Below are 9,356 nucleotides of genomic sequence, written 5' to 3'. Positions count from 1 at the left end.
CTCTCTATCTCTCCCTCTGCCTTTCTATCTCTCTTTGTCTCTCCCTCCCTCTGTCTATCTCCTTCTGCCTCTTTCTCTCTTTCTCTCTCTCTTTCTGCCTCTCTCTCACTCTCTCTCTTTATTTCTCTCCCTCTCACTCTATTTTATGCTCCCTCCCTCTCTCTCCCCCCCCACTGCTTTGGCGTGTCACTAACTCACACAGGTGAAGATTTGGAGCGTAATGATGGATCAGCTGAGAAACCTTACTTCATGTCGCCTGAACTGCACAGGATCCTGGGACGTCACGAGTGGAGCCCGCGCAAGGCAAATGGATAGTTTGCTAGTGCCAGCTTTGTGCTGTACTCAACCCCCTGCCTCGCTGTCTTTTGATTAATATATAGATGATGTAATCAGGCGCCCAGCCTCTGTCAGAAAGAGCCAACTCATGTAAAACCTTTCTTCAGTTCGCAGCAGACGGGTTTCGGGAGCTGGTAACTATTTAACTCCCCGAGTAGAGTTCTAGTTTTTAAAAAGAAATAACTTTTATTTTAAGACAATAACAGCATTTTGCCACCACACTCAATGACACGTATGTGTCGTGCATTCTGTGTCCTGGAATGTTTTACTGAAAGGCAGGCAGAGAGCTGACCAGCAGCCACTGGCTTTCTGACAGACTTCAGTGCAAATCGCGGTCAATTACCACATGGGAGTGTTGTAACTTTTTGGTGGGGAATATATTTGGCCTTGAATATTACTGAAAACTGGAGCATGTTGTCGAAACATTTTGTCTTGCATTCTCCAGAACAAATACCAGAATGGCAAAGGTCAAAGCATTGCAAGTCATATTGCAGAAAAGATCACTGAGCAGTTGATGCACTGATTCTCATTGGCTGAGGTGTTTCTGTGGAGAGCAAATGGGGAATATCCAGCCTTCCCCAGCCTCCAGATAGTTTAACAGAAGTGCAAATCCTGAACATGTTCTTTTCCTTTGTGGGGGAGGGGTCCGTGTGGATGAATGTGTGTCAGTTTCACAAGCATCAAAGAGCCATGTTGCAGGATTAAACCCTAATGTGGTTATTGGTGCAACTGTGAGCACACTTCACATTGATCAGTAAGTGCTGTCCCATCGTGGTGCCACATTTCACACCAGCGGAAAATGATGCGGAATGTGTTCAAGTATCTATGGCAACACCTTGGCCAATCAGGATCAGCTTGACAACCAATCGGACCCCTTTCTCTGCTGTTCATTTGAAATTCTTGTATTTGTTGTGATGAACACAAGACATTGAACTGCAGCAACATGTCTCAGTTTCCAGTGAGATTCCCTGTCCTATCAAGCGAGTGATTGTATATCTGGCCTTATAAATAATCCAGGGCTGTGACCCACATAATCCTGGACTTTAACCAGTGATCCTTCCATGTTCCTGTCACACAACAGGAAATTCTAACTGTACATGAAGTCAAAAGACACTAATATGCAATAAGAGTTTATTCCAGGCCCTGTGGAGAAGGTAGAGGAGGGGAAGGGAGGCTGTTTCACTGGGTCTTGAGCCTTCCACAGGCAGTCCACAGGGTGAGGCCTTGCCTCACTGAATCTGGGTTAAACTGCCTCGTGAGGACCATAAAGCCGTATAACCCTGTTACAGAACAGTCAATGGTTCCAGACCTCGGGGCTGCTTACAGCCCAGGGGGTCATATGACTCTCAAAAGAGGTCGACCTTGAGTTAAATCCTCAACTTGCTGGTCACATAGAGGAGAATGTGGGAGTTTCCTTATGAACATGGCCCAGCTACAACCTGGTTACACCCCTCAGACGCTGACCCCTGTGTTGTGGCTAACTCGCCTGAACGTGGGCCATGAATTACCAGGGTGATCCCAGTGAGTGACCCCAACACAGGGTCTTCCTAACTGTGCCGAGGTAAGCAGCAATTTGTGGTGTGAATTCCGGTTCACTGCATCTTTCTGGATGGTTCACATCGGTTTGCTGTCAGTCCCCAGGATTGGAAAGTCCTGACTATCTCACTAAAGGTTTCCCATTGAAATCCCTGGCCTGGGTTGGCCCAGGGGCTGGGGTAAATATGGTTTATGTTGTAAAGACCCTGTGATTGGTGAGATTGATGTCCCCAACATCGAAACTCAGGCAATCCGACCCAGAAAAGGAAGAGTTGGAACCAGGGAATCTCATTCTGACAATGTGCAGGCCATTTGATCCATCATGCTAGTGCTACTTTCCTGCTCTTGGTCCGAGCTGTGGAGGTTACACACCGGCAAAGCTCAGTGACTGCCCACTCCGTGTTCTCTCTACAACCCTGACATGATCCTGCACATTTCTGCTGAATGTTAACACAAACCCTTAGCTTTTTATTGACCGGGTACATCAGGCCTGTCCCATCCCTGAGGGAGAGGGTGGGCTTTATTTCTCTGACAGGAGATGTGGGCATCTCTTACAATGCCAGGGATCTGTTCCCCATCCCTCACTGGCCTCACACTGAGTGGTTCACTCGGCACTGTTTCACAGGGCAGTTCAGAGTCAGTCACATCGCTGTGGGTCTGGAGTCATGTGTCAGCCAGACCAGGTAAGGTTGGCAGATCTCCTTCCCTAAAGGACAGGAGGTGAACCCAGATGGGTTTTGACAACAATCCATGATAATTTCATGGTCATAAAGAGGAGCATTTACCTTGAGATTTAATCATTTACCTTGAGATTTAATCAGCTGAAGTTAAGCTCCACCGGTAGCCGAGGTGGATTTGAACCCTTGCCCTTCATCCAGGTCTCTGGATTAACTGCCCATTCTCACTGCCAACCATCTCCCTTCAAACATCTACCCCATTAAATGTCAATGTGACCATCAGGGGAACACAGGAGGAGGCCATTCAGGCCCTCGAGTCTGTCCTGCCTTTCCCTTAGACGGTGGTTGATTGGATGTGGAGCAGATGCTGCAGTGTCAGTTTGAAACTCCTCTCCCCGTCGCACTTTCCTAATGGGAGGAGGGGGAGACAGTTAACCTTTAGAGGGTCCATAGTGTCTGAGTGAGGGAAAGTAAAGAGACAAGAGGAGTATTGTATTTGTGTCCTTTGGAGCCACGGGTAATGTCAGTCTGTATTCACCCCCCCGATCTGGACCATGAAGGAGAGAGGTAGCACAGGGAGGAGCTGGGAGGGAGTTGGCAAAGTGGCATGTGGTTGATACTGCAGCTGAGGGGCAGGGGATGAAAAGTCAGTAAGACCCACCACTGAAAGTGAGTTTATCCACTGGGTGTGATGAGGAGGAGGTCAGGCAGTAATAATGAACCTGTAATATATTTGCCTTTATACATAAAGTGCAGGGCTACACTCTTGTGTAATTTTTTTTACTATTTAGGATGGATACAATTTTAATAAATATATTAGAAAAGAAAAAGCATAAAAAAATGTTAATTTGCTAATCCTGAAAGCATTTGTACATGAGGTATGAATGCAGTGATTATGGTGCTGCTTATATTTATATCTAAACTCTATGTTGCACTGTCCAGTTGTTCATTGCTGAGAATGATTCCTATCGAGACAATGAGTTATACTTGATTTTTCAAATGAACGAACCTGGGAAGCTCACTTTTGAGCCAAGGAGGCTAAGGTTTGACTGAGGCTTTGATCAATTAAATCAGGAAATTGTGTTTCCAGGGGCAGGAGGGTGAGGGAACAGAAGGAGACAGATTGAAGGGAATCGGAGAAAAGCCCCAGAGGGGGAGGTGAAGAGGATTGTTTTACAGTGAGTTGTTGAGATCTGGAAGGTGCTGCCTGAAAGGGCGGTGGGAGCAGATTCCATCAGAACTTTCACATGGGGACCCGGGGGGATACAGGGAAAGGAAAAATGTTTACCTAGTTGTGGGTGCAGGACTAATGGGACGACTCTTGAAATTTCCACTGTATCTGACACAGGGCAAAACAACACTGTCCTGACTGCACAAATGAAGCAAGGCAGAGGTGGTCAGTAGAACAGGAACCTAGAAAGGAATACATTCCCAACTTTATGTCACGGGATCGAAGTTAGCCAAAGATAAGAATCTCAGAACAGCAAGAGGCCATTCAGCTGGCTCTTGGTTGAATTACATCTGTACAGCGTTGCCTTGCTTTGCAGTAGCCCATCCCTCCACACTTCCCAACACACCTGGTCAGAGATGTCATTATACATTCTCCTCTGGAGCAGGTGGGACATGAGCCTGGGCCTCTTGGTTCAGAGGAAGGGACAATACCACTGTGCCACAAGAGTCCCCACACTAGCAACACTCTCAATCTCCGCTGGAAAGAGCCTATGGATTCCCAGCCTCAACAGATTGTTAGAGGGTGGGGGAGGAATGTTGTCATATCTCCATAGCCGTCCCCGTGTGGGGAGGTGTTTCCTGACATACACACCCCTCCCCCCCTCCAAATGGCCTGGCTCCCAGGTGAAGGTTCTGCCCCTTGTTCTGGACTCTGCTGCCCCCCACCACCCCTCCATGGTATTTCCAACCTGTGTTAAACTGGCCCATCGCATGACAGGGAGATGAGTTTCCATGGAGATTGCAATGGATCGTGATGAGATCATATAGTACCAGCCTTGGCACCGTCTGGATTGATGCGTACATGGTACTGAGATGCCTGTAATCACTGCCTGTAATTCCTCTCCGTAGTGGAAGATTTAGAGAGGAATGATGGATCAGCTGCCAGGCCGTATTTCATGAGTAAAACATTGATGAAGATTCTGAACGTGAGGAACGTGAGGCCTGAGGATGAGCGGCGCAAACATTGAACTCGCCACAGGGACTCAACTTCCCATCCGTCAGAAATAAGGCTACACCAACAACAACAAGCATTTATATAGAACCTTTAACATAGTAAGCCCCTCAAGCAACTTCACTGGCGCATTGTCCAACCTTTGATATATCCAAGTAACTTAGAACCAAGTTCCTGTGTTTGGAAAGGTTTAAAGGAAGGTTAAAACAAAAACCTCTAAGCACCTTCAATCTCTTCTTCTGAGGAGTCTGGTTGTAGTCAGTGATCCTGGGTGTGAATCAGAAGGGTTGATCAGTTTGAGTACAGAAGGTAGTACTCCCTGAGGGGACTGGCTCCAGTCTCGAGCTTACGCCCCTATCCCTGACATAACCTCCATACGTGGCATCAGTGTTTCATCATATCTACACACCGTCGTGGTGTCAGTTAATTCACTTAAAAATTCAATGCTTCCTGTATGATTTTTACTCATGACCTTGTTAGTGTGTGTATGTTAACTAATATTTGCCTTAAAGTCTTGCGGATAGGATTTGAACATAAAAACACCAACAGAATATATTGCAGAGGGGAGATTAAACTTCTCAATAGCTTTATCCCCACATCACAGCCAGCCGAAGGGGGAAAGTACCCATTGGTGGAGGAGCCTTGATTTTGAAGTTTGTGGAATTGGTGACAATGTTGAAAGGAAACTGCTCACTTGTGGAAGATCCACTCAATTTCAAAATATACACTCAGTATGAAGTAGGTATCTGACCTCACCTCTCAGTAGCAAAGACATATACCACCAGCACTTCCTGAATTGCTGACAAACCTTCCCTTTTAAATTCTTCCCATTTATCCTATGATAATGATATGGTCTCACTGTAATGATGTTTCTCCGTCCTTCCTATCTACCAATGTTCTGGGAACTTCTCATTCCTCAGACTTGTAAAACAGCAGGTGTTATCTCACTATCTTTCTGAGATTATGGACTAATACCCTTAGGATGGTATTGCATTACCATCTGTACAGTCACAGCATCATTGACAGGACCCTTCCTTCATCATCAAACTTCAGAGGCAGAAATACCAGAGAAGGTGCTGGGACCAGGAATAAAAATACGAGGAAATCTCTTCTTCAGCTTTCTGAGGAGAGAGCCCAGGGATCAGGGGTTACATATAAAGACCAAATGAAATGACTCCTGCTCCAGTCAGGAACCAATCCAGCGCTCTCTCTCTCTCTCTCTCTCTCTCTCTCTCTCTCTCTCTCTCTCTCTCAAAGGTGATGTAGCCACCAGACAGAACCACATCCTAGGAGTCCCCTACTCCCTGGGGAATGATCACAATATCCAGTCCATTCCCACTCTAATAGTGAAAACTTTAATCCCCTGTAATCTGCAAAACGTCAATCTGTAATCTGTTAAACTCAAAGAATGTTATCTATAGGTCCATTTATTTATTCCTTCCATTATTTTACATTTTCCCAAGAAATATTACATGGGCATCTTACAAACTGGAGATTTACAGCGAGTTCAGGCGAAACAGGAGACTTTGGATTGATGCATCTCAGCATCTGCAGTCCTCACTTGCTTCTCAAAGTTAACCTTGCTCAATCTGTACAGAAACGTCACAGCAAACCAAACTGGCACAATGGAGCCAACTTTCTGTGGAGTGAAACATCAGATTGGCCAGGTCCTGGAGCCTGTTTCACCACTCGGTCCAGCTCAGGGTAGATCTACATTGCAACTCCATTGGCCCAGCCTGATGACGTAATCCTTCATTCCCTTTACCCGAAACACAACTATCCAGCTCAGTTTTGAGATGATAACTGGCCTCAGTTATCTTCCAGAGGGCAGAAGTTCAAACAAGAAAATATTCTTTCTTGCAATTTTATTTTCTTCAAAAATATATCAGTGGATCCCGACTCTGTTCCTTAAAGGCCCTAGCCATGAGATTCCCAGGAAAATGGCCTGCAGCCCTTTGTGGTTTCTGGTGAGATGGTCCATTAACGGTTGGTGTCCACGTGGTAGACAGTCTCTTAGGGTTGTGTCTCTGGGAGAGTGAGAGCTGGGGATGAGTGCATGACCGTGTGTTATTGGAACAGGCCCCTCTGCCAACACCACCCCTCACTCCCCTATTAAATGGAAGAAAGAGGGAGTGAAACTCAATGATTAGGGAGACAGGGCAGAAAGGTTGTGAGTCAGGGGAGGGTGGAGGTGGTGTGTGTGGTGGGTTGGGTGAATGGGTGTATTCAGTGTGCATGGGGGAAGAGGTGGGGTTTCTGATGTTGGTCCATTCTTGTTGTCCCTTCTCACAAGTGCTGGGCACCATTGGTTCAGAGAGTTTAATGCACTGTGATCACTGGCGATTACCTGTTCACATGAATCAAGGAGGCGTTTGCTTTGGGTGCACCCGAGTCGGTGGAGAAGGGAGAGAGCAAAGAGCCACCTGATTAATACCTATTCCATACATTCAACAGGTCAGGACTATGTCTGGAAAGGGATCTGTCTCACTGTTCATTCCACAGCCATCTTTACACAAAGCACTAATGTACTGATAGAGCCAGTCTTCATTACTAGGGATTAAATTCAGGTCTTAATGCCTCAGTTCTCCTAACTTGCAAATCTTACCAATGTTTTATATATACATAGATCATTAACAGGTCGGTTTATTTGTACAGTTATTACATACCGAACCAATCATTTGCATGGAAATTTGAAGCTTTAAAATCTAATTGATGCTTCTGCTGTGCAGAAACCTGACTGATTTTTGCCATAAATATTTTGCGTGATTAACTTTGAATGTTTGGTATTTGATGCAATGTATTGTCCCTCAGAGCTCTGTAATAATAAAATTTCCTTACCGTGCTGAGTTTTATTCAACAGCAGTGATTATGATGCATTGAAATATTTACATTTAATAAACTTTTTTGATAATAACTCCTTGTCTGTTTGTTATGTGTTGGGTTTTGGAATATGTGCAGAAACAGCTCTGATGTGCTGACCTTATCAGGGTCACCCTGCCATTCTCTTCCCCCGATCACCCCCTGCTCCCAGCTCCCCCCACCACAGACCCTTTTCAGATAGAGAAAAACAAGAAAGGAATCAAATTCTGGATTGTTTCTCCCTCACCATCCTTCTGATGATCAAAGCCAGTGCAGGAGGATTACAGACAGAAACATACATTCCCAAAGCTTCCTAGAACCCCTACGGGAAGCAGACCATTCGGTCCATCGAGTCCACACCAATCCTCCAAGGAACATTTCACCCAGACCTACCACCCCCACGCTAACCCGATAACACCACATTTCCCATGGTCACTCCACCTAGCCTGCATATCCCTGGACACTATGGACAATTTCCCATGGCTAGTGCACCTAACCTGCAGGTCTTTGAACTGTGGGAGGAAACTGGAGCACCCAGAGGAAATCCACACAGACACATAGAGAACATCCAAACACCTACACCCTGCAAATTGCAGTTGGACCCAACATCAATTGATTCTTACTCTTCTTCAATTTGTTAAACTTTGGAATTCATTAATAGATTAAATGCCCACTCCTTCCACTATTGTATAGACAGTATCAGATCATGACTGAGTGGAAGATGAGAGTGGTCCTAAGGGAAGAGTACTAAACTGGGCCAAGGCCAATTATATCAAAATTAGGCAGGAGCTGGGAAATGTGGATTGGATACAGCTATTTGAAGGGAAGCCCACATTTGATATGTGGGAGGCTTTCAAAGATAGGTGAACAGCAGTGCAGGATAGTCATGTCCTATTGAAGGCAAAGGATAGGAAAGGCATGATTTGTGAACCGTGGATGGCAGGAGAAATCATGCAACTAGCCAAGAGGAAAAGGAAAGCGTACATAAGGTCTAGGCAGCTAAGAACAGAACGGGCCCTAGAGGAATATCGGGAGAGTAGGACAAGTCTTAACCGAGGAACCAAGCGGGCTAAAAATGGCCATGAAATAGCTTTAGTGAGCATAATTAAGGACAATCCCAAAGCCTTTTATTCTTATATAAGAAGCAAGCGGGTAACTAGAAAAATGATTGGTCCACTCAAGGATAATGAAGGAAGGCTGTGTGAGGAACCTGAGAGAATGGGTGAGATTCTGAATGATTACTTTGCATCAGTGTTTACTGAGGAGAGGGACATGATGAATGTTGAGATTAGAGATAGAATTTTGATTACTCTGAATCACGTTGGCATAAGTAGGGAAGATGTGTTGGGTAGGCTAGAGGCTATTAAGGTGGACAAATCCCCAAGACTGGATGGAATCTATCCCAGGTTACTGAGGGAGGCGAGAGAGGAAATAGCTGGGGCCCTGACAGATGCCTTTGTAGTGTCCTTAAACACAGGTGATGTGCCGGAGGACTGGAAAGTTGCTCATGTTGTCCCCCTGTACAAGAAGGGTAGTAGGGATATTCTGAGTAACTACAGACCAGTGAGCCTGATGTCAGTGGTGGGAAAGCTGCTGGAGAAGGTACTGAGGGATAAAATCTATTTATATTTGGAAAAGAATGGGCTTATCAGTGATAGGCAACATGGTTTTGTGCGGGGGAGATCGTGCCTTACCAACTTAATAGAGTTCTTTGAGGAAGTGACCAAGTTGATGATGAAGGAAGGGCTGTTGATGTCATATACATG

At 45.6% G+C, this 9,356-nt stretch overlaps 1 protein-coding gene across 5 annotated transcripts in view; it reads left to right on the top strand.

The window, feature by feature from the left end:
• LOC122554098 (choline transporter-like protein 5) overlaps positions 1-7,645 on the top strand; it is a 281,888-nt gene extending 274,243 nt beyond the window's left edge. For 3 of the 5 annotated variants that reach the window (XM_043698569.1, XM_043698571.1, XM_043698568.1), the window contains one exon: positions 4,629-7,645. In XM_043698569.1, coding sequence (XP_043554504.1) covers positions 4,629-4,747 — 119 coding nt within the window. In that variant the 3' untranslated portion in view covers positions 4,748-7,645. Of the gene's footprint in view, positions 1-202; positions 2,199-4,628 lie in introns of those variants that run through there. The other 2 variants (XM_043698570.1, XM_043698572.1) reach the window with 2 other exon arrangements.
• The last annotated feature ends 1,711 nt before the right edge of the window (positions 7,646-9,356 follow it).

The sequence above is a fragment of the Chiloscyllium plagiosum genome, chromosome 11 (assembly GCF_004010195.1).
Source record: "Chiloscyllium plagiosum isolate BGI_BamShark_2017 chromosome 11, ASM401019v2, whole genome shotgun sequence".
NCBI lineage: Eukaryota > Metazoa > Chordata > Chondrichthyes > Orectolobiformes > Hemiscylliidae > Chiloscyllium > Chiloscyllium plagiosum.
Note: the sequence above shows the minus strand (reverse complement) of the source record. Positions and strands in the feature narration are given on the sequence as shown.